The sequence below is a fragment of the Paralichthys olivaceus genome, chromosome 14 (genome assembly GCF_024713975.1).
Source record: "Paralichthys olivaceus isolate ysfri-2021 chromosome 14, ASM2471397v2, whole genome shotgun sequence".
Taxonomy (NCBI): Eukaryota; Metazoa; Chordata; class Actinopteri; order Pleuronectiformes; family Paralichthyidae; genus Paralichthys; species Paralichthys olivaceus.
This window is the reverse complement of record NC_091106.1, coordinates 13,770,486-13,795,715: the sequence shown is the minus strand read 5'-3', so window position 1 is coordinate 13,795,715 and position 25,230 is coordinate 13,770,486. Positions and strand designations below refer to the sequence as shown.

The 25,230-nt window shown below is 42.4% G+C and overlaps 2 protein-coding genes and 1 long non-coding RNA gene across 5 annotated transcripts in view; 1 reads left to right on the top strand and 2 right to left on the bottom strand.

The window, feature by feature from the left end:
• marchf8 (membrane-associated ring finger (C3HC4) 8) overlaps positions 1 to 5,580 on the bottom strand; it is a 74,837-nt gene extending 69,257 nt beyond the window's left edge. For all 3 annotated transcript variants that reach the window (XM_069538262.1, XM_020088059.2, XM_069538261.1), the window contains exon 1: positions 5,168 to 5,580. The gene's annotated coding sequence lies outside the window, so the exon portion shown is untranslated. The remainder of the gene's footprint in view (positions 1 to 5,167) is intronic.
• A 1,528-nt stretch (positions 5,581 to 7,108) lies between these two features.
• On the top strand, positions 7,109 to 15,102 carry LOC138413715 (uncharacterized). Its single transcript, XR_011246136.1, has 2 exons — positions 7,109 to 7,333; positions 12,411 to 15,102. It is a non-coding gene; the product is annotated as an uncharacterized lncRNA (long non-coding RNA).
• On the bottom strand, positions 10,987 to 25,116 carry zfand4 (zinc finger, AN1-type domain 4). The gene is made up of 10 exons (XM_020097279.2): positions 24,740 to 25,116; positions 22,621 to 22,931; positions 20,991 to 21,066; positions 20,266 to 20,333; positions 19,944 to 20,130; positions 19,043 to 19,190; positions 17,364 to 18,611; positions 16,248 to 16,302; positions 13,320 to 13,437; positions 10,987 to 12,074 (listed from the first exon to the last, which is right to left on the bottom strand). Exons 2-10 carry the CDS (start codon positions 22,802 to 22,804, stop codon positions 11,939 to 11,941), a joined length of 2,220 nt encoding a protein of 739 aa, XP_019952838.2. The 5' UTR covers positions 22,805 to 22,931; positions 24,740 to 25,116; the 3' UTR covers positions 10,987 to 11,938.
• Positions 25,117 to 25,230: the final 114 nt, after the last annotated feature.

Genomic DNA, 25,230 nt, shown 5'->3' with positions numbered 1-25,230 from the left:
TCAACAAGGCTGATCAACAAATAAGTCAGTCCAGCAACAACATTCAGACGAATTAAAGGAAAACGGAGAACTACTAAATGCACATTTTTCTCCGTCTGCCTTACCCTCTCCTTGTTTCATTGCACAAGCCGACAGAAACCTTGTGAGATCATGAACTCCCTAATGACATCATCAACCACAGCCTGCTACCTGCAGCGGTGCCATCCCGCAGTCCGTTCAGCTGAGCCAGCGCTTCTGCTCGGTTGATGTATAGCCGCTGTCGAGCGTACCCCCATTCTCATCCCATACATTACAATGTCATTGCACCCGCACAAACATACTAATATGCTGCTGCACACACACATGGATTGTGAGCTCGAGCGAAGAGGGCTGCTTAAGGTCTGCAGGCCACATCATGTTTTCCCCATCACCTACATTATTTAACTACTGTCATAAAAAGATCGGTTCCAGCCAGGTTTAATTCACGGGGATGTATGACATCATCCATAGAAGGAAGTCATTAGTTTGGATCAATACTCTATTCCCCGAGGATGAAGACTAGCCACAGTGGCAGACAGGAGCAGAGCAGGCCAGGGCTGAGTTAGTTCACGGAAGGCAAAGAGCAACAACACAGTGCGATACCTTTATTAAGTTATTATATTACAGCCCAGCCAGATGCTGATGCAACGAGACTAGCAGGGGACACGGTCATATGATCAGATCAGATAACAAAGGCAGCGTGAGACAGGTGCACAAAGTCTACACGGTACTGGAAAACTTGTGATATTGCAGCTGCCATATGGTGGTAATGTTGTTAATATACTTTTAATTAGTTCAGCAGAAGATCAATTAAAAGTGAAAGTTACAAAAGTAGACGTCTGGTAAATAGAGGTGATGACTGACAGCCTCCTCACAGTCACAGGAGTCCAGAAAAATCCACATCCTGAATAATGCATGTGTACGTACTGCTGTCAAAACAGGACAGGATACACGTTTGGTCTGATTTCTGTCGTTTTGTTGCAGCACACAGTCAATGGTATTTTAAGGATCAACCACCAGTGTGAGGACACAGGAGTAAACAGCAGACAAGAAGATGCACCGTGAGTCACAGAACAACATACTGACATCAAAAATTTAAATATGTAAAATCATTCTGCTGAGAAATGATCACAAGTGTGTTGGTTAGCAAGAACACTATCATATCCCCCAACACTGTTGAGTCAATGTAGGGGAAGTACACTATAGAAGAAGATTCAGTTCATTTTTAAAGAAATGTTGTTCTTCTTTTTGTTTTTCTTTTATTCTTTTTTCTTCTATAGTCCTAAATTTGTTATTTTGAGGTCTGGGTTGGATAAAACAAGACATTTGAACACATCAAGTTGGGTTCTGGTAAACATGACGCCCTTTTTTCACATCAAACAAAGGACAATATTAAATGATGATGAAAATAAACGTCAGCTGTAACCCATTTTCGGAACACACTCCAGTATCACCTACAAGTTTTTTCAAAATCTGTCTAATGACAGGGGCTTTACTGATTTAAGGCTGTTAGGTTTGTAAAATTCGTCTACACATAAAAATGAGAGCCAAACGATTTATTGGTTGACCCATAAAACATTCTTCTTTTAATCTGCAGATGTGAGCCTTCCACAGTATCTGTATTCACGTTAGCAGATATGCGCCGAAATAAAACCTGTTAAATGATTATTCCATAATAAGGAGGCACCAAAACGCCATATGGTAAGATTATAATAAAACATATTTGAAACATGTAGTGTGTGATGCGTAAGAACAGCTGTAGATGTAAAGCAGTAATGAAAAACCTCCTACACAAGTCAAGATGTTTCACAAGAGATAAATGCTGTCAAACACGTCCTCTGTTCCATTGTGTAAAATACAAATTTTCACAATCACAGACGATCCTGTCAAACAATGACGACAGTTAATTGGCGCAACTCTACTATCAGAGCCTTCAGATACTTTGATTCCATTTTCTTCGCCCACAATTGAGTCTCCTCAGAACTCATCTCTGAAGACACAAAGTATGAGTTCATTTGCAAGTGCACAATGGCCCAGTTCATTAAGAACGCAGGCTCCTTCGCTGGCAGCTTTAGCAGCTTAACAGAGTCTGGTCTCAGTCGCCCTCTCCCTCTCCCTCCCTGGAATCATGTTTAAAGCTTTACTTTGTCATTTCTTCCTGTAGCCGCTCCTGTCAGGACGACTGACGACTTCATAGTCCGGTGACAGCTCAGACTCTGGGAGAGATGAAATTTCTCATAACGGCAGATTGCTTGTTGCTACCGGCAAAATCCCTCATAGTCAGCGAGGGAGTCAGCCGGTCATGAAGGAAGACCAGGACGGGGAAAGGAAAGCAGAGGGAGAGGAGCAGACGGTTTTAAGTGTGTGACGTGATCAGATGGCAAGCAAAGGACTTTCTACTGAAAATACCAAGTACTGTCTGCTGCACACTGGAGGGTAATGCGGCAGATTTCTCAGTACAACGTAGGGCGTAAACGAAAGAACTTCCTGTGATATGAGTCCTGTCGACATCATCTATGAGGGTGGCATCTACCCATACTTAACTTTGAGTGGTTTGTGGAGGCCGTGTGTCTGATGTCGGTGCGTTGTCAGTTGTGTTCACTGACCTTTTTGGATTAAGTGTACTGAAAAAGTAATCTTTTTATTTGACTGAGAAAGACAAAGACTTCAAGCAATTCTGTGAGCCGCTTCTTTTTCTTCATCTACTGTTTTGTATTGTCTCCACTTCCTGCAATTGGTCGAACTGAGACCAGCTCTCTTGTTCAGCTTTCACACCTCTTATTTTGTTTAATGTCACTAAATGAATTGAAACCTCCCCAATTTCAAATAATCAATATCAAACATTTTTGATACCGAGATAGCCAATGAGAGAGAGCTGACTGGGAAGCAGCACCAACCAGATGTTGAGTGCTTGTGTTTCCAATCAAACAATGGCTGCCAACATCATAAAAAAGACTTTTGTCTCCCGTACCAGGTTGACAATAGAAAAGGAGGAGTATGAGTGATGAGTGCTTGTTTAATGCGTCCTGTTGCAGCTAAAAAATTACACAACAACAAACGCGTTTGTTTGTATTATGAAATCACGTTTGACCACGCAAGTTCCCGAGTCTGTGCAATCGTCATTCAGAAATCTTTTAAACGTCAGGTTGTGGTGCTGTAATGTGAAAAAATACCTTGCCACTTTTTCTTTCAGTCTTAACAAGTCAACACACTGCAGTGCAACAATGACTTAATATGGTCTCTTACTTATGTTTCCAATTCAACCCAGAACATTCTATATAATTCAACTAATATAAAATCTGCACACTCACTACAGGAAAACTGTTGACTTGAAAGTGGCGCATAAGCCTCACATTTTTATATTTCCTGCTACAGTAGATTAAGAAATCATTGAACAATTCCTTTTTTTTTTTTTTTTTTTAACCCAAAGCCAAGATTTTTCATTTGTTCCGCTCAAGTACGAAACCAAGATTACAGCTCAGACTGCTGGCCCACAGAAAGGCCACCGTCCGTCGTTACTGCTCAAACACTCGGCTGACGCCTTCAGTGTTTGTGTGGAGAAGAAGGAAAGCATACGCAGTAATCCCATGTGAGGAGGCAGGATTAGTTACACAGCAGGACAGCAGAAGAGAATATGCATTGTGTTATTTGCAAGTTAATGCATGCACTCTCCACAGATACCAGCAACACAATGAGGGTCCTTATCGCAACAAGCCCTCATTCTGCAACACTGGTAAGACATAACTAAAGGCTACAGTGATGTAACATGCACAGACAGACGCAGCTGCTTCTTCATCTCGCCCCAACAGCTGAGCACCACGGCAAAGCCAGCATCATCATCATCATGCATGTGGTATTATAAGAAGCCGTGTTTTACATGAAGACAGGAACTGCTGCCTCCAAATGAAGATGAGCGAGAGGTTTACACACCCAGTGACACACCAAATACCTAAGCAAGAAGGACTTAAGAAGTGGAACATTTCACACATACAAGTGAACACGCACGCTTTGCATCTTTGAAAAACACGTAGAAAAAACTGCACATGCAAGTACTCAAGCAGGTATGATGACACACAACAGGCCTGGGTGTAAAGGAGGCTACAACAAAGAGAAGGACAGCTGATCCTGCAGCTATAGGAGACAGTGTAATGTGAGAGCCATCTTAACAATGACAACAACAACACTATATTGGGAAAAGCAGCACTTCCCTGTTTCATACAAGTGTTGTGTTGCTAATCAGCTGATGATCAGGGTGGAAATGCTGTTAAAATTGTTGAGAGTCTGACTGATATGGATCTTTGGGGCAGATGCTGATAAATATTTAAAAAGTGAAAATTATTCTCGCGAGGTCTGTAACAAACCGTAATAACAAAGAAATGTAAGCGAGTATTGACTTTTTACAGTTTAACCAATTAACATTCAAATACCACAAAATATTTGTTGTTGAAATGTTTTATTCTGCATTGTTTTCTCTACAAACTCAAAGATAGCGGGTCAGCCTGTGGTGGGCCTGTCTTCAAAGAGGGTGACTTGTGATTAAAAGCCGAAACATGCGTTGGCGCTAAGGTACGCAAGTGAAGATGACAAATAATTATCTTATTCGCAATCTGGTCCAATGCTCCAAAAATCATATCAAGGTATCGGCAAATCGATATGTCATGTGAAAGGCTGATATCGGCCAAACAATATATCAGTCGGGCTCTGGTTGTAGCAGTGAGGCTATGTAGGCTTCTCCGCCTGGATTTATGATTCATGATCAGGGAACATCTGCAGGACAGTGCACCTCCCACCTGAAGCCAAACGTGGAAATCTGTGGGACAAAGCCAGTTTGAGGAGTCTGCACCGTGCACATTTCACCATTAACATCCTAATCAATATTGATCCAGTGTGATACAATCAGAGGTGATGGATCAGCTGCTGACATCAGGAGAAAACATCCTGGAGCAGCAGAGGGGGAGATATCTCATTGTGAGCATCATAACAGGCTGGATCATCATCATGACCCATAGTGCCCCATCACTGCAAAGTGACTGAGGAGCAAACTACCACACACAGTCACTGACAAACACATCATTGAAACACGCGCACGCACACACACGCGCGCGCGTTGCTGGAGGTTTTTTGCTGCACCAAAAATGAATTTCCATACCTTGAATCTCCACAGGCTGCGGTCTGCGACTCTCCACCGTCGACTCTAACAATGGGGGGAACAAACAAATTGTCACGCAGGTTCAGTCCAGACGCACGGTCGGTCAGTCAGTCTGTCCCTTCGTCAGTCCCTCTGTCTGTCCGTCCGACCACCAGCCGCCTCCGGTTGGACTCAATGGAGCGAGCGGCGCGGCGGAGACACTGGAGCCCCGGTGTGGACGGACGCACCGCTGCAGAGGACCGAAAGCTGCTCCATGTTCCCGCGGACAGTACCGACACACTGGGACACGCTCACCGGCTCTCGCCGCTGTCTGACGCCGAGTGACGACGCCGTGTTTATTCCACTGAGCAGCTGCAGCTGTGCGCGATAGTGCGTCACCGACTTCCGCGTGATGGAGAGAGAAAGAAAAAAAATCAATTGTGGACAGGCGGCGCACGCGGGCGCAGAGAGGGCTGTGCACTAGGATGATGAAGAAGTTGATGATGATGATGGTGGAAAATGGAGCCCACTCTGCTTATAGGAGGGTGATGATGGTGACAGCTGAATGTGATATTAAAGCTGCACTGATCAGTGTTTTTCAATTAAAAGTGGAGCCATGTGTGGTTTAGATTTAAAGGTGCAGCCTGCAGAGACAAGCTGTGTCTCAGTTTAGGGGCCAAATCCTAAATTGGCTGCATTGGTGGACTAATTGCGTCACAGCGGCGCGACTAGACTTTAATTATACACCTCGGAGCTGGGCCCTCGGAATGACGTTACACCCGAATAACTTGAGTTGATGGTGTTCCAATCTCACAGCTGACCATTGTAGCAAAACTGTTTATAATTACGCATTACGCGGCATACACACATACTAGCACTGTGGTAAAACGTCCACAGACAGTAATTGTACTCATGTACAACCTATTTAATGACAGAAGTGCTCACAAAGAGTAAAAGCTTTCTGGCCTCCGAACTTTCGATTCGGAGGCCAGAAATTCTGAGCACGGCAATATTCTCATGTTAGCTTTTAAGCAAAAGTTTGTATTGTTTATTTGCTTTCTGTTGGGGAGTTAGATGATTAGACTCTCTTTGTGTTTCAGATCTTTTCATAAAATGTGAAGCTCTAGCTTAACATGGCACAAAAACTGGAGAATTGGGAACTAGCCTGGTTCTGCCCTTGGGTGACAATTATCCACCTGAACCAGCGCCTCAAAAGCTCTTTAACTCCAAAGGTATATCTTGCTTGTTAAATCTTGCTTGTATCCAGTGTTTGTGCTAAACTAAGCTAACAGATAAGAGAGTGGTATCAATCTTTTAATCATACTCTCTGACAGAAGATGAACAAACAAATGGCCCCCAACTATATATAGATACAATCATTTCTGTTATTCATTATTCTATAATTGTTTGGTACCATCAGCTTTAATATGATTTCTTGCCAGAACAAAACAACTAATAGAAAATAGCTCCAATCTGCCTGTCTTCATAGTTTCTGGTCTCGAGGTCCTTATTTCAGATTATGAATGGCCTGCAGTGTACTGTATGACACTGGAGTGACTCGCTCATGTACTGTAACTCCGCATCAATCACAGGACAGTCAGTTAGGAGAGGATCACTCGTTAAACGAGGGACTGAATCCTCCGCTGCCTTAAAGCCTCGGCTCCATCTCAGAGAAACCTGTCATTGTGTTTGAGCTTATTACTGATTCACAGTCTGCCACTGGGCCCTTGCGGTGGGACAACGGAGCCTCTGTGCTCTGTCTGGACAAAGTGGGCACCTCAGAAGTGAGGCTGCCAAATTGTCATGCATGCGTCGGAGAGATACAGGCCGTCTTGTCGCATGGCGTGGAAAGATTACGACGTGGCTTGATGTGTCGAAATGTGCGGGGAGGCAGCCCATTTGCCACGTTTACAGGAATTTAGAAATCCAAATTTCAGCCTTCACAGCAGGAGGACAGCAGCCAGAGAGAAATATTTACTCTGGGTTTGACTGGTCTATGCAACACTGCCGACAAACATCTCACATTCCATTTGATTGGTTAAGAAACAGGCGTGTCTGTTTACGTTGGAGCACAGTTGGTCAACATGATAAATCTCCTTGAGGAAACGAGATAAATTTCACAAGGAGGAAGCAGAAAGGAGAAGCAGGTGAAAAACAAAGCTGGAATCAACAGAGAGGTAGAAGAAGGTAGGTTATTCATTCAGGAGGTGGCTGGATATACCTCCAGCAGGGAGGTTATGTTTTCACCCGTTTGTTTGGTTGTTTTGTCCGTTTGATTATATAACATAACATGTTGCCATAACTTGGTGGAAGGATTTGGCCGATAAACTTTGGCACAGATTTGGATCAAGTATAAGATCCAGGAAGCGTTTCTGTTTTCAACATTCCCACTGTTTTCACAGGGAATAATTCATGGTGAAAACAAATCAGGCACATTTAGGAGATTATTTACATTTCATAATCTACGAGTTTGTGAAACTTGGTGAATGAATTTTAGGTGACTGGTGGGCCTTGGAGGAATACGTGTACTCTACTGAGTTTTTCCAGTGTTGTTTAAATAGTTAGGAGAGTTCCCTCTGTCTTAACTGACACAGTGAATCTGTCAAGCTGGTTGAGCCTGATCATCTAGTGCTCTGATCCCTGGCTGCACAACACCTTAGTACATATGATTCACCATTGTGTGTTGATGACAGTGTTATTTAAAAGTTGCAGATACAGGATATTCACAACAACACGCCACCAGAGCGGTAATGAAATGTTTGTGTGCGGACACCTTTGGAATAATTACCATAAACACATTTTGTTAATGTGTTTATCACGATACTGTGGTGTCATCTTGTGATCTTGGTTCCTCATTATGCCAGCACATGCAAATGTGAAAGAGTTTGAGAGAAGGTGTGTTTTCTTGATTATAAAACAGTCTGGTAATGACTGGAGATATCATTTACAACACAAGAGAAAAAACCCCAGCCGATATTTACTGCAACAGAAAATGTAGCTGTGTGATTTTGAATTTCAGAAGCAAAATCACACAAAAACAACCCATACTGTAAATGTCAGACTGTATTGCACAGTTGTCTGTAAGCTATAATTCATGTTTTAAAGTGTTCCTATCTTGTCCACGGCCACTTTCACCGAGCAGGATGTCTCCCTCCAGAAGCCATGTTTAGAAAAAATAGAAAGAAAGGGAAAAGCATTGTTTTTCAGCCTGTGCAAAATATAGACTTGCAGTCCTTGGCAGAGTTTGCAGAAGGCGAGCTGACTAATCCTGAAACAGAAAATAGGCCTTTGGCTGGTGTGTTTATGTGATATGGAGCACAGCCGCAGTGGAAAACTGTTCCACAGAAGAAGTGACTGAAGGAAATGGGATCAAATACTCAGTAAAAACCTGTGTAAATCCCACAAGGTCCATGGTTATGAAAATGAAAGAGATCTAGTTGTGCACTTTCATACATTTTGGGTCACTCTTTAAGATACAGTTTTCTCTGTCAGGAGTTATGGAGTTATATTTTAAATCCCTCAATAGATTAAACAATGTTCAGCAGCTGTTTTAAAAGTGAATATGTAGTGAAGGTTAAAGGATGTTGATGCAGAGCGTTTGAGGATATTTTTTGAAATATATAATGTTGTGGGCAAAAAACATTACCCTTGAAAGAATCAAAGAACTCTGAGTAGAAAATGGAATTCAGTACAATGCTCAACACTTTGTGACACTCTGCATGTGAAGAAACCTTGTCTCCACTTAAAACAAAAGTGAAAGTGTAACAGTAACATTTAATGATCAACACAGAGGTGAAATACTGGGCAGACTAGAAGGTGTTGATGTGCACCATGGACTGAATTTAAAGACTGACGATGATGACGGCTTCTCAAAAGTGAACCCAAAGCAACTAGATCGCCACCTGTTGGCCTGCTGCAGTATAGGTCATAAATCCTGCTTCCTCCTTGTGGGCACATGGACCAAACTAAAAAGTCAAAGTGAATGACAAAGATGGATTCTGTCATTTTATGTGGTTCTTATCACACCGATGTTCAAGTGTTGATTTTTCTTATAAGTTTGGTTTTGATTGAGTATCTGATGACATATAAACAGGATTAGAACGTCATGATTCACAGCTGAGACTGACTCTTGCTCCAAATGTACAAGACGGCAGCCTTCGTATCGGGGAGATTTTTCGGATTCATTTCGAGATAGTGTGAAGAAGTGTGGATTCCATCTTTATATAGAGTGTAGTCTGGTGTCACCAGGATTTAGTCTATGGTTTCCATGGTTACCACCTGTCGCTACCTTTGAGTGCTCCCACTATTGTCAAAATAGACGTAGAATATTTTTAACAGCCAAGTTTCTGCTGCTTCACTGAGGAGTTTGAAATTAGACAGCATGATGTATTTTTCAAAACTTCAAAAAATGCCTGTTAACTCCATCATTTTTAAATTCCTCTGTCAAGAGAGACTAAGATGTGTTGGAGCTGTATCTGCTGCACAGCCCAATTATCTTGGATCAAAGCCAGCTAACATGAAGGAGGAAGTGTGGATAAAAACACTGAGACGTGACTCGGGTCAGGGTCTGTCTGCTGCAGGATGAGCATCCATGACCAAAGCAAAGTGAATGATAATAAGTGCTGCCTCCACTTTTGAACCTCTCCTCTCGGTGACTCACCAGCAAAGAAAGACAGTGTTATGTGTGTGTGTGTGTGTTTTAACGGTTCTTTGCTCTCAAGTCTCCAGGATTAGTTTGTTGTCGTCCGTGTGCAAATAAACAAACCGGAGCTTTGAAGTGCTCTCCCCGACAAAATTATTAATGTGCATTTGAAAATGTGAACCAGTGGCAGAAAGCCCAGGCTTTTTGTTTTTCTTAAGCGATATCTTAACATTTGCATACAGGCAATAAACTCCGAGAGCAATTTACCAGTTCACACATTCGCTCATGTTTTTCAGTTAGAGATGTTTTTTTAATGATGAGTGAAAAAACACGCACCCAGTAACACAGTAACGCAGATAAGTAGCTAAGTAGGAAAATAACAGGTTTAACCGGAGTTAGTGTCACTGCACTAAAAGTCTTTTCAATCAAGAGACTTTGGCTGTTGAATGGTATGTTTTGTAAGTCTTTTAGATCCATATGTGATGTCATTGGGATTAGGTGAAGCACAATAGGAATTCTTTTGATCCAGATAGTGGGTTTTCTCTGATCTATACCGAATCCTTCCACCAAGTTTTTGTGTAATCTCCCAAACAATGAGCACAACACAACAAATTGAACACAAACAGATATCAGACGCCGCCATACGCCTGATCATTCAGGATCCATGAAATCAGTGAAAAATCCCCACCTAACAACGTTAAAGAAAGTGATAAACAATTCCTGGATCCACACAAAGGGTATGGACTCTTTCTTGGCCGATGTCCCGTCCTTCAACCATGTTTCAATAAAATCAGTTCAGTAGTTTAGGCGTTATCCTGCTGACAAATCAACAGCAATGAACACATTTCCTCTTTGGCGCAGGGTGGGGGTCTAATGTTTTCTGCTTGTTGCTAAGAAACTGGCCAAGGGTCTGTGTCAGGGGGGACCTGGTTCTCAAAGTGAGGAGAATGAGCTCGTGATACCAAACAGAAACCATATCTCATTTTCTTCACATCAATGCGATCAGAGCCATTAAGGGTCGAGCAGCAGGAAAAGTCAAACCCTCAGTGAGTAAATAATGAAGACGTGCATCAGAAGCCTCGAGGACAGGACTCTGCAGAGTGAGAGGGAATTATAGCACAACCAAGAGTACTGTGAACTCTGTTTTTCCTCATCAACTCAGCAATAAATCAGGTGGAAATATTATGTCAGACAAGTGTTGGATCTAAACGCTTAGAAGAAACTTTATTAGATCAAACCCCTGTAGATACTTTAACAGCATTTTAAGTTTTTGCAACAGCTGAGCAATAAAAAAGAATTACAAAAGATTTTTTTTATGGCAACCACTGTACTGTAGACACATCATAAATACCATAACCATGCCCCCAAATCCTAATACAGTTCACTTGATAGGCATGTGGATTACAACTGACATTCACACCTACACACATTGCATACTTACTATTTCAAAACCAATCTGGAATTTAAATAAGTAGAATTCATTGATAAATATTAAGTATTTCATTATTAAGTCGGTGTCTTGTTCTCTTTTAAGAAAGTGATGTTGGTATGTATGTGCCTGTGTAAGAAAGAAACGCAGAATATAAAAATCTTGATGACGACAACAACTTCATAAGACAAACGGAGATATAAGTATCCTTCCCCCTCACAACAAGGAAAAGTAAATGTATAAATATGATAGTTCTAAAGTGCATCTGTCAAAGACTTGTCGAATGAGAAGTCATCAGTGGTCCTATTTCGTTTAAAAAAAGGTTTACAAAACTAAAAATAGATATGTCAGAACGTGCAGCAGATATATTTAGCAAAAAACCCCCAAAAAAACTACCTACTTACATGCACAGGTTTTTTTTGTTTTGTTTTCACGCAGTGGAAATAAGAACAAGGTGACAGATTAAACAGATAAACAGTTCACATTGTCAAGAGGTGATAATTAGTTCTGTGCCACTTCAGTCTACTCTTGTTTGGTCACACTTGGCTTACAGAATATTTTCATTTTCATTTTTAAGCTAACTTGGCTGTTAAAAAAAAGCACATGGTGGTGAATAAGTGCCTTCTTTCTGTTCACAATGTCGGTAAATTCTCCTCAGCTCAGTCACTTTTAACCTGTGGTTGTTTTGGTCGTCCCCTGGTAGAGGAGTGGGTTGTGGGTTCTAGATCTTGGGCAGCTTGGGAGCACTGATAAGAGGGTTGGTCTCTTGCAGATATCGCCGCCCAGCGCTCTTGTAGTCGTACGTGCAGGCGTGTGTCTCTGCGTAGCGGTGGGTGGCACAGAAGTTGTGACCACACCTAAAAGATTCAACACATATTTCAGTATTTGAAGACACTGATTCTTCTCTCAAAACTTGACAGTCAGCAAATAAAACATTCAATGTCTCTATCAGCAAACATCACCTGCTCAATCATGTGGCTATTCTGCTGAGTCAGAGTGCTGACTCATATTAACTCTGGACTAAAGTCCCCTTGGATGTGCTTTAAAGGAAACATATTCTGCTCATGTTCAGGCTCATAATTACATTTGCATTATTACTTGGAAAGCTTTACATGCTCAGAAAAAAACATTACATTCTTAATACTGTCCACTCCTGCAGGTTCTTCAGCATCTTTCTGTCCTGTCTCTTTAAGGCCTCCCTCCTGGTAAAGCCAAGTCTGCTCTGATTGGCCAGCCAGCCCACTAAACAATGGTTTCCACTAACGCTCTACCTGGCTTTGTCAGGGGGTGTGCCAGACCAGCCGGAGCAGTGTTTTCTGTTCGACCTCGCTGTTCAACTCTCCTCTCATCAAGTGAAAAGACTGTTACTCTGGGACTTTGCTCTTGAAACTGACGTGAGGAGTCTGACTGGGTTCAGACAGAGAAACCAAAACAGCTGTCGGGGAGACGGGCCCTGTTGCTGTGCAGCACAGACACTACAACTTGCAGAGTGCAGCGTCAGACTAAACACTGATAACTGGTGACGTGGGCGCTACCACAGACTCAAAAATGAACCAAGCAAAATTCATGTCTATAAAAATGTAACAGACAGTGTTGCAGATGGGCAAGTTGTATAATCGGTATGTGTCTGAACATTGTGTAACACCAGTACGTAGTTTGCAGAACTTTTATATTCACAAAAATATGACACACAAGAGGAAAGGAAAACTTAAAAAACCAGTTTACCATTTGACTAATCTGGTGTCTGTTCATCTCTGAGGTAACACAATAGAAGCTTTATCCTTTAAATGACTCAACCTCTCCCAGTCGCCAATGTTAAGACACTAGATTTACACACTGTTGCGTCAGATTCAAAGTGTTTGCCCTGGACAGGACCCCAGAGAGGGAGGTGATCTGGATTGATGCGGTGGAGAGAAACTCTGATAAAGCTAATAACTTGAGGCAGAACAAGCAGGGAACAGAGACACATTTTCACAGAGAGACAAAATGATGAGCTGGGTTAAAAAAATCACTTCTTACTCCTGCTCCAAGGACAAATAAACAGACAAATAGGTAGAGAATCAGAGAGTGCGTGCAAGTGGAGACGCTGGAGGCAGTTGTACCTGCACTCATAGCTGGTGGCCAGGCCGGTCTTCTTGCCACAGAGGAAGCAGTGCTTTGAGCTCTTCTTCTTGCTGCCGGTGGGAGCCTTGACTGGAGGTAGGTGGTAGGTTGGAGTGCCTGAGAGAAGAGAGGAAACCTTTTTAGTCACTTTACAGGAGCCAGTGTGGAATAACTGATGGGATGAATAGGTTTCCGATAATGTCTGGATAGAATCTTGATCGTCCAATTATGTAGCAAGGTTCTCTTCTTTAAATTATACATTTATCAGTTGAAGTATTTGCAGAGATATTAGGAACATATCAACAATGAATCACTCAAGGGAAAACTGCATTTCTCTTCGGTGAGCACTTAGATTCATGTTCTTCTTCTGTCCAAGCAGAAGCAACCATTTTCACCAACTGTGAAAATGTTCAGACATTTATGAACTGGAGTTTTGTTCCTTGTTGCTTTAAAGTTTCTCTGCACTTCTCTGAAACCTGTCTGTCTTCACCATATTACTTCATCGTGTCCATGTTTCTACTTCACCGTCATTTCTTTCAGAACAAGCATAGTGTTTTCATACCATGTATTATGTCTGATTAACGTCCATCATGTGAAACCCACAGTTTAAAACTGTCACATTCATGTCTTATTATCTAGAGTTTCTTTGTTAACTCTGACAGTTAGTTCCAAGCTTGTTTTATAACAGTGTTTTTTCTTTAAAATAGCAGCAGCCAATTAAACTGGATCCGAACTGTAGCATATTTGTGACACTCTTGAAATTGTCCAAAAAGTTGTCAGTCTTGTACGTTAGTTTTCTTTGCCAACTGCACCGGTGCCCTGTTGTCACATTCGAAAACATGTCGGAAAACACTCAAGTTCATTTCCTAAGTTAGGGAACGCTGGTTTATGTCAGCTCATACCCGTGATAATCATGTCTGTGGAAGCACTCAGCTAAGTTTGTGAGCTGCAGGGAAACAGTGACACAGATAAAATTGACAGCTCTGTGATGACGGAAACGGGAGCTTTCTGTCAAGCAGCTGGGCGAGGGATTGGATTTTTTTATTTGTTTTGTGCACTTTAATCTGCTGCCATACAGGCATGCAGTGGATTCAAATATATTCAGACCGATTCACATTTTCCACTTTCTGCTGTGGAATAGACTTCATTTGAATTTGATGGCATTTAACTCAGAGCCATCCCAGCCAAGTTCTCTTAGCTTTCGATTCTGATCTGATTCATTAAGGGAAGCACTGCACACACACCGAGGTTCCTTTTCTTCCTAAGTGAAATTGTCTCAGCTGCTGTCAGTGTCGACATCTTCATTAAAATTATTAACTGTTTGTTTGTGTTGCAGTTCAGTCACTGCTGACGGAGGAAAAGGTTCCAATGTTTTAATGAAGCACAAGGGGAGGTTTGTGAAAGCTGGTGCACGTGAAGCACAGTGTGAGGTCTATGACAAATGCATCTGAATTGCAGACCAATTAAAACATGGATTCTTTTATAGATCTGAACATTCCTGAGAATTTCCAGGGATGTTTCCTTGAAACAATGATAACATCTGTGTGACATCTGTTTTTTTTTTTTCTTTTTTCAAACCTCTTGGAGATCATTAGAAAATTACAGACTTGAGAAAGTTTCTGCTGGCCTCGACCAACGACTTGTAAAATGTAATGTTAAATTATATTTATATGGTTGCTTGCTTCAGGAACAGTATAATCTTCAGAGACATCCCTTTTTCATGTATCCAATGATGTAAAGTGATAACTTGTTTTTATCAAATAAAACCAAATCACAAAGATATCTTCATTACAGAGTGAGTCCTTGTTATCACCTGTCTTGTTATGCATCTGCCTACAACTGACCAGCACAACCTGTACAAGAAAGCACACTGGTAGACCAATGTGTGAGGATGTTTCTTTTTAGACTAAAATAGAAAAGGTTCTGATTGAAGGAAACTCGAATCAGGTAAATTACAAACCTACTCTCAACCATCATGGTGGAGGTCTTACTCAATTTACAGCACAACATTACTTACAAGACAAAGACTAACAGCTAATGACCAACAGAAAGTTTTGTAGCTTTAAGCACATTTTCAACAGGTCCAAAAACCTGCAAACAGCTGCCATTTGTCTGCAATTGGAATGGATACAAGAGACATTCACTCCCTTAGGTTTCAATGTGCTCCAGCTTCCATCTGCAATGATGGAAACATGACACATGGGCGAACGGGCTAATTTGGCAAGACGGTGAGGTGAGAGAGCGTCAGTTTCCGGTGCGGGGACGTAGATCATTACACACTGGTGGACAAAAACAGAGAGGCAAACTCCTCTACTGGCAACGAGATAGAAGCCAATCACCTTTTTTTAGCTGTTAAAAAAAACTGCAATCTACGTTTAAAAGAGGTATTCAGTGTTGATTGGAGCTGATTCTGAAGTTTGACCACCACCAACAGACTCTCATCCTGTGGGAAACACTGCTGATAAACAGAGTATATGTATAGTAACAGAGGAACATGGAGAGTTTTGACTCATGACTTTATGTATTGATCCATTTGTATTTATCTATATTCCCTGAAAACAGTCTGAGTGTATCAGTGGCTCACATAAATAAATGAGAGTGCTGGTGTGTAGGCTGACTGCCTTCTGTTGTTTGTGCTGCTTCTGCAGTGGTAGAAACAATGAATATTTAAAACCCTTGTGCTTTGTTGCATCCCTCATACAACATGTACTTAAGGCTTTTCACATTCCAACATCTCAACAAGCGCATCATAGCACTGTTTGGCTGTAATGTACTCACTCTGGCATGGCTAACAGCACATTAAAATTACAGTGCTACACAACGACTCGCTCCCACAACTCAAATGTCCAAACCAACCACCACAATGCAATGCTTTCTTCACAGTGTATTCTAGTCCTTACATGGAGGTGTACGTGCGTCTCCCTTACCCATTCTCCCAAATGAGGTCATGACTCCTCCAGTTGATGCAATAGTGTTGGTGGTCTGTGAAGAAAACAACAACATGAAATGTTTTCAGAACAAATCAATAAAACGACCTGTAGTGCTCAAATCTCAAGAAAATTAGATTTTATGTGCTGGAAAAGAGCTTAGTGCCTTTTAACTGGCCATGTAAGAAATGTCTGTACATTATTTTCATTAACTCTACATATCCACCAATGTATATCAGTTGGAAGAGTTGAAGAGATCAACACAAGACTGATTTAAAAAGGATTGATGTAATGTAACTACCTCTGATGTCTGACATTTGAGCCATTTTGTTATTCACATCATGCTGTACACAGCATTTTGCTCGTTTGCTGTCTGGCATAAGAGAATGTGATATAGCTAATTGATATTCGATGTTTCCTGGTGTAACAAAAAGCCACTCCCTACTGATGTGAAATGAATCACGGCAAGTCAGACAGTATGTGGTGAGTTTTTCCGTAGCTGTTTTCTATATGTGACAACTAATATTTAACTTTGTGCTTCTAATCTGTTTATTAGACAAATCATTTTGCATGTGTGATCTTTATCCTGCAGATAAAAGTTTCATTTAGTAAAATTCACTAGAAATAATTTCATTTTATATACTAATTGAATCTTACCTACACTACAACTACTGGAAACTGAAAAGGTTTCAATAGAGAAGCAATGCGTGGGTGTTTTTGTCAAGGGCATGTAGATACTATTAGATTTCATCTCTAGATAACTCATTAGTTTGATCTGAATGAAATATCTTAATTCCTCAATTGTAATACAACAACATATTATTTTTTAAATATATTGATTATTTTGGTCTAATAAAACAAGTGATGAAATGTGAATTTCTACAATTATCATCAAAAGAAAATTTCGCAAGATAATATTTAACAAAGCTCCTCTCAACCTTGTTTTAAAGCATCTCCTACCTTTGAGGGTTGGGATACAATAGGTTCTAGCAAACAATATTACGTAAGTTAACGTGACAGCCAATTGTAGGAAACTCCCATATTTCAAATAGCTCAGAGCCAAAATTGAGCAATACTTTCTTTTTTTCCACAAATCATAACAGCAAACACTGTCACCATGTAAGAGGCTGCTGCTCGGGGGAACGGTGACATTTGTCTGATGAAATCCTCCTGAAGAAGCCGGTTAGTTGGGATGGATGGCAGCCTGGAGCCATGACTGCCCTGTCCTGAGGCAGTGGCAGAGGGCAGTGCCAGTGCAAGTCCCAGACTCTCTCCACGGTCGTCCCTGCCGCTGTTGCTGCTGCTGTCTGGGGCCCTTGTAGAGAGAGAGGCCAAGAGCTCAGTGTTGTTCAGAGGTCCCAGAGGCTCCTTCCAGGCTTGGTTGGCCAACTTGGTGATGCCTCTTGCTTCCCTTTTTGAGATTAGCTCTGGCCTCTTTCCATTTGACTCCACCTTAACACCACGAAGGCGTGGGGGATGAGCTGACAAGGTGGTGGAGGCGTGAGGGGACGTGTTCCCGGACTTCACATGTGCAGAGGATTGCGTTTGAAGACTGGGCTGTAAACGAGAGAGGGTGGAATCAAAAGGCTGAGGCAGCGGCCTGGTAGAAGTGGATGGTAAGGTGGATGTGGGTAATGGAGAGGGAGGGCTGATATGAAAAGATGTGCTGTGCTGTGTCCTATCAGCTCTGCTGGTGAGAGTATCACTTGTCCCAAGTGTCCAGGTACTAAGTGGGGAGGGTGAGAGGGGTAACTGGTGCTGAGCGCCAACCTCGAGTGACCGACAACCTCCCTCCGGCTGGGCGGACACCTCCAGACTCAGGGGATCTGACAGTTCCCCAAATGGAGCTCCAGGTTGTGTTGGCGTCACCAGCCCAGTTGCTTCATCTAACAAGCCCAGCCTCACTGCCTCCCCTGCAGGCTCAGCTGGGTCAAAGATGGTTTCAGGTGGCCCCCTGGTACACAGTGGAGGCAGCTGAGGGTACACGCAGTCCCTCATTAACCTGGTGCTGCCGATGTCCAGCCGGGAAACTTTGGGAGGGGGCCGTATTTTTGCAAATGGTGGGCAGGTCTCCCACGGCTCCTCCTCCTGAAGCATGTAACAAGAGGACGAGGAGAAAGAGGGAGGTGGTCGTCTAGGGATGGATAAGTGGACGGAGGTTGCTGTAGCAGAGGGTGGCGAGGGGTCTATGGTTTCATGGTCAGCAATAGGAGGTAGTTGTGCATTTGACTGCCGAGGCTGGTTGGTCTGGGGGAGGGAGCGAAAGAGGCGATGATGGTGTCGTGTGCTGGAAGGTCCTAGTGAGCCACCGCAGGGATGCGGGCCGACAGGGGGTCGCGGTTTTGCCTTTGCTGACTTCTTCGGCTGGAGAACAGAGACACAGGCGTTCAGATTATAATAAGATCAAACGTTCTCAAGCTGTTTAGCATTTCCTCATCCTTTGAAAATTCTGAAATGATAGTGGCTGTCTCCTCTCTTGAATTAAGACGCATGTATAAATAAATTATGAGCATAAAAACACTATAGAGCGAGTACAGTATAATGTAATGAAAAGTTCTCTCCATGCACAAACACATTCAAATTAGTGTTCTGTGAATTACCCATGCATTATGCAAAATGGTTGCAGATTATCATTTTCCTCAATGATTTTGAGGATTCTATGTGTCTACATCTTAAAAATGGAGTGAAAATGTATAGTGTGTGTGTGTGTGTGTGTGTGTGTGTGTGTGTGTGTGTGAGAATAGTGCTCTCTGACAGGCAGTAAAACTAATTCCTTGATGCCAGTAGCCTCTTACTTTCTTATTAAGGTTCATGTCCTCCATCTTGGCTTTGAGCAGCTTCATTTTGTTCATGGTGATAGAGTTCTCAAGGCTCTGCTTTGCAGCTGCAGAATTCTCTCCATCCTCCTCCTCCTCTGTGTACACATTGTACACTGATCCAGCACTGGAAAATATGAGAGGCAAAAACACTTAATTAGCAAACGAAGAGAGTGGTCTGCAAAAACTCAGCAGCAGTGATCCACAGCCACACTGACTGCTTAGTTATATTAATATACATATTTATTCTGTTTCACATGGTGTCTCTTTTTTTCTGGCATCATCTGAAAATGTATTTTGTGTTTGTTACGTACAAACCTTTGCTTCAACTCTTTTAATGTGCATAGTTTGAGTATGTAGTAGGGCTGTCACGAGAAACGATACCTTGGTACCAAGTCGATGTTAAAATTCTAAAAAATACTCATTTTTTTACAGTACCAGAGGTACCGAACAATATCGACCCGCCTGCTGCTGCTGAAGGATGGTTGTCGCCGGCATCAGGGCATGTGCACATTACATGTCCTGTATCCTTGTACTGTGCCGCATTGCCCTGTGTGTGTGTGTGTGTGTGTGTGTGTGTGTGTGTGTGTGTGTGTGTGTGTGTGTGTGTGTGTGTGTTTTACTACATTGCGTGTGCAGCCTCTGCTGTTTTCTTACAGTAATTGAGCTATATCTGAAATCTCATAATTTTACTACACACTACTGTTCTGTTTTACAATGTTAAGTCATGTCAAAAGTAAATGGGATTTATTGTTTTGTTTTTGGGCGTGGTATCAAATTGGTAATTGTAAATCATGGAAATTTCATGGTATCAACTGATACATTTTTGGTATCTTAACATCCCTAGTATGTAGCAAGAACATTCAGACAATATCCTTACCTCAGAGATTCGGACAAGGGGGTCAGAGTGCCATCCCCCCTGTCGACCACTCTGAAGAAACTTAGCTGGTCACCCTCTCGATATACCACAAACGTGACCTGCTTGTTGGTCGTGCCTTTCTCCCAACCCTCCTCCTTCGTGCTCTCCATCAAGTCAGCCACATCTTTGATAGGATCTTCCATCGTTACTGTTGGTTAAAACAAAAAGCAATCTATTTTAATTTCCAAATGTGCTTGGGGATTCAGTCAAAAGCGCAGATTTTAATATGATGTTAAACCACAAATGCCCGTTCATAATGTGACTGTGCAGGCGTGTATGTTACCTCTCCTGGTGTTGATTGGCCCGCCCCTCATAGCTAAGACCAGTTTCAAAGTGCAGCCTTCTGCAATGCTGCAAACACAAAAAGCAGATTTAAGTGAGTGGTATTGCAACCCACTCAACTGTGAATATATTGTAAAAGGGGCAAAGGAAATATCAGTAGGCGACATACATATTTACATTTATGGTAAAATGCTTTGCTTCTGAGAGGCTCTGATCTAAAGTAAACAGCTCTCTGAGGGTCAGGATGATTTCCAGATGAACTTATGCATGACTGGGAATTCCACTGGAACATTAGTTTCATGTGAGCAGATGTTTCATTGCCTGCTCTGCTTCTAAAACTTCAAAAGCATGCCGCGGAGTGATAGGCGAGATCTCACCAGGGCTGTTCATGTGGAAAATTAAGTGACAAGCATTCACAACAATACCACCAGCTGCGGCCAGCGGAGCACCGGAGGGTGAGTTCTGTATCTCATGAAGTGACAGGAGTGGAGAGACGAGCTCTCCAAATGTGACCAGTATGTCACTTGTCTTATTCAACCCTAAATCTCTGGCTCATTCACAACTTGCTGAATTAAAGCAGGAATGCTTTTAAAGCTCACATGCAATTACTCTAATGTACTGAACGTGTTTTCAAACGTCGCTGGTAATTGCTCAAACAAGCTACGTGTGATTTTGCCTTGGTGTCAATGCTCTGAAGGACAGAAAGGGTCAGAGGAATAGACTTACCCATAGTCATGGAGACAATGTTCATCGTCCAGCTCCAGATTGTTCCAGATAAGATGTTGCTGGGCAACAGGGATACCTTAACAGACAGTCAGAGGGAGAAAGAAAACAAACAAAGATGAAAAGGAGCTGTACATATTTCATAGACTACTCTAATCTGACAGACAGGTGAGAGAGGAATGACAACTAAACCAGCCCCCAAAGATGATTCATGTCTGCCCCCTAAAGACAGAAATATGTAACTGCTGGAAGACGGCAAATCACAAACCAGATGCCTTGACAAATGAAATAAATAAAAATGTGTTGATTAAGTACATTTACTACACTTCAGAAACTACTTCATTTACAGTTAAAACTGTCAAATAAATGAGGTTGATTGGACTACTCTATCATTGCAAATCCTACTACAACAATGTGGCTTCAGTAGACAGATGACAGCCCAATGAATACAAAGGCTCTCAACAGCTCCTCCTTGGAATGAGATAGAGTGCATGCATAGTCAGGAAGCTCTCTGTGCCCACACTGGGTGAACTCACCAACCCGGCCCTGGAGGTGAGCCAGTGTTGGTGAGTGAGCAGTGGTCCCTTCATTGCAGTGTGGTATGCTCCATCACAAACACACACACTTGGATGACACACCTCCGCACAAAGAGCACAGAGAGGCCTTTCTGACCAAAACCAAAACCAGCTGCACAGAGTGGAGATATCGAAGGTCATCTCGGTCTACAACAAAGCAACCTTAGAGGACCACCAAGTTCAAAACAAACAATAAAAGTTTTTTGATTCCAACACCACCCACACACCCCAACCCCAAACTAAACTGTGCAACAGATTTTGCCTCCGGTGCCTCCTTTGGGAGAAAAGCCAGCATGCGAGTCCACAGATTTTACCATTTGTGGTCATTCTATTCTAAGGCAGCTGCATTTCACATAACATCAGCAAACTTATCTTTTTCCACAATTCTGTGAGTTCAATCGGAAATGCACCAACTTATTACTTCAGTATGTTTGGTGTTGAGATTCAGCATGGCTCACTAGTTTCCTCCATTTTGTATGAACCAAGAGAACAACAATAACAATGTGTGCTATGGGTCGAAGAGTCATTTTGGTATTTTTTTGGACCACCCACTGCCTGAGCATAAAACGTCCTGTAGTGATTCACCAGTGAATTTTAATTAGGACATACCATTTACAGATAGAATATTTTGATTTTTAACAAAAGACAATAGTTTGAAAAATAAGAAAATATCCCCTACTCACTGATCAAAGTGGTGAGTGACAATGCATCTAAGTGTTTTCTATATATGATATTTTTTACCATACTTTCAGCCAGGAATGAAACTCTGATCCAAGTCAAACCACAGACATAAAAGCAAAAGCAGTTGTATGCAAGGCAGCATGCCTCAGGATACTGACTAACCCAAAGAAAGAGTCAAATATTATTGAAAGTAATATTTAGTATTCCACACGGGGTCTCCATGTAACCCTCATCTTCTCAGTCTATCAATCATTAATACAGCTTGCTGGCATAGTCAGTGCAACATCCTTGCTTAAAAAACATGGTCACTATTACTTAGCAACATGCAAGCAACAGCATGCAAAAACATGGAAACTACACATCAGTGTCCTTTGTACCTTCCAGCCTCTGGATCTTTGCCTTGACTGAAATGACAGCCTCAAAGGGCAACACCCGCAGCTCAAAGCAGGTCCCTGTCAGCGTCTCTATGAAGAGCTCCATAGTGTCATAGAAAGGGATCTTGTAGTGAAAAGCTCCCGCACTGTCGTCATTAAAGAAGGGTGGCTCCTTCCTGTCGGTCATCTTGGTGGACTGGGGGACAGATTCAGGGAGATGATGAAATGGGAAGACTGGCCCAGGATGAAGACGATAGGGACAGGCACTGCTCACTGGCCTCACGACCGTCACACATCCTGCAGGACGACCACAGCTGTTAAGTAGAAACAGAAGCAACACATGATTATCATTAACTATGTGCTTCCCAACTGTTGAGACAGGCTGAAATTTGACATTTACAAATTGACTCAGCAATCGCACAGCATTCACAAGCTAACTTCTGGTGGCCAAGTCATCTTCTTTACACATGAATGCATCATTTTGACATTTCAATGTCAAAGCATGTATTCAACTGTATTTTTCTGCAGACACCGTGTGACTAAATATCTTTGGGCAAGACAGTGAACCCTGAGTTCCCTCTGACATATGATCAGAGTATGACACATAGATCCACTGTATGAATGTGTGTGTGATTGGGTGAATGGCAACTCTGTACTGGGAAGCACTTTGAGTGGTCATCAAGAAAAGAGCGATATAAATTAATACAATTTACCATTAAATATTAGGGGAGGGTTAATAATCTATTTAGGTGAACCATACAATTACTAAATACAGAAACCATCATACAACTGTGGGGGATATTAATTTTATGACTGATATAACAATTGAGGCATGAACCTGATGACATCATTTTGCAAGTATAGATGGACCAGTGGTTTCAAAACATATTCTCATGTGAAACACAAACCTGCAAATTAGTTTATACAGTAAACTTAAAATGTGACAAGAAACTGCTTGGAACCAGGACAAGCGTCAGTTGCTGCAGACATGTGCAACCATCTAATGAAACATTCAGTACAGCATTTAAGGCCCTGGCCAAAATTCAAGATCAGGTGTGTTACATAAGCGCAACAGTGATATGAGGTGTCCTGTGTCTGACAGATCACCTCCTGTGTCACTTCACTCACCAACTTCATATAACATATAATCTGACAGAGAGGCAAGTTCATCCAGTCGACCAAAACTCACACACAAGAACAGTCTATTCCTCCACAAGGCTGGGGACCCCATCATCCATTGCATATATGTCCTGTGCAAACTTTCAAATCGTTCATTGTACAATTAAATTATATTTTTATGGTGTTTATAATATTCATATGCCGTTGTCTACTTTTATATTTCTTCTTATGCACAAACACAACACAGCGAATTCCTTGTGTGGGTAAACCTACATGGAAATAAACCCTGATTGTGATTCTTTGTGAAGGAGGAAGACAAGATGGATTCAACATCTCAATTCACGTTGGGTTATTTAAACCTGGACTGTTTGACTTAAACGCACATGACCTATCCCTTAAACACAGAAACAACAGAAGTGCAGCTGTAGTTCTCCTCCTCGCAGACAGTGTATATTTTCTGATAGCTACTTTATGAGACCCTGACTCTTGAGTCTTTGAGTCCAGGACACTGGGAACACACTGTTCCTCTAAACAGAGATTCTCCACCTCACTGGGGTCCTGAGGGATCTTTACAAACTCACTAAAAACACACAACTGAGCTGCACAACACTGAAGATCAAGTTTGTGACTGGTTGCTTTGTGATGTTTGTCTACGAGGCCTGGGGTGAACCCATCCAGAGACTGAGGACATGTCAGAGCAGGCCATTCTCTGAAGAAGACGGTTAGCTGGTCAAGTTAAAGACGAAGCTATGTGCAGTTAGCCTGTACGTTAAACCTCACAGTAAACTAACCCTGACCAGAGAGAAGCTACAGGGCAGGAGGGCTAAAGAGATGAGCTGCTAGCAGCCTGACAACGGGGATGAATGGAGTTGACAAATGTCTCCACACACTTCCAGAGGCTAACGTTAGCACAGGCAGGCTCACACACTGCCATTATTTATAACTCACACTTTTAGCGAGACACTCGACATTAGCTGCTCTGTAACTATTGGAGCCTGCTTACCGAGAACTTCTGCAGTTATACGGCGGCGTTGAAGACCATTTAGCCGACGCGGCTAGCGCTAGCTTTCGTTGCCATGTTAGCCGACAACCGAAACAATGGCTAGGCTTCTCGGTGGTTTTGCTAGCAGGCTGCTAGGCTACATCCAGATGCTCCCAGTCCCGTCCCGTCCGGTGCGGTGCGGCTGTCCAGAGAAACGCTGCGGTCAAAGCTGAACTCATCCCCTTAAAACCTACACCCGGAGCGGACAGGACCGTCCATCACTGTCGGTCTCCGCTGCTCCATTGTTGGCGACATCATCGTACCTGCCAAACAACACCTCTGTGACACCGGGTGATCGACAGGCGCAGCAACCAACTGGCATTGCGGATGAGGCGAGGTGGGCGGGACAAGGAAGCGTTCGTTGACAAAGCTGAGTTACAGGAAGTCAAACAATATAACATATGATGTACACAAATACAATTTTACAAAGATCTGTCACTTTGACTGTAAAA

Bases quoted from the DNA above. Each gene is read 5' to 3' on its own strand.
- zfand4 (XM_020097279.2), bottom strand. From the start codon at position 22,804: ATGACCGACAGGAAGGAGCCACCCTTCTTTAATGACGACAGTGCGGGA. The intron at 21,067-22,620 runs GTACAAAGGACA...CTGTCTGTTAAG, and splicing joins AAAGATCCAGAGGCTGGAAG to GTATCCCTGTTGCCCAGCAA. The intron at 13,438-16,247 runs GTAAGGGAGACG...CTCTTCTCTCAG, and splicing joins GACCTCATTTGGGAGAATGG to GCACTCCAACCTACCACCTA.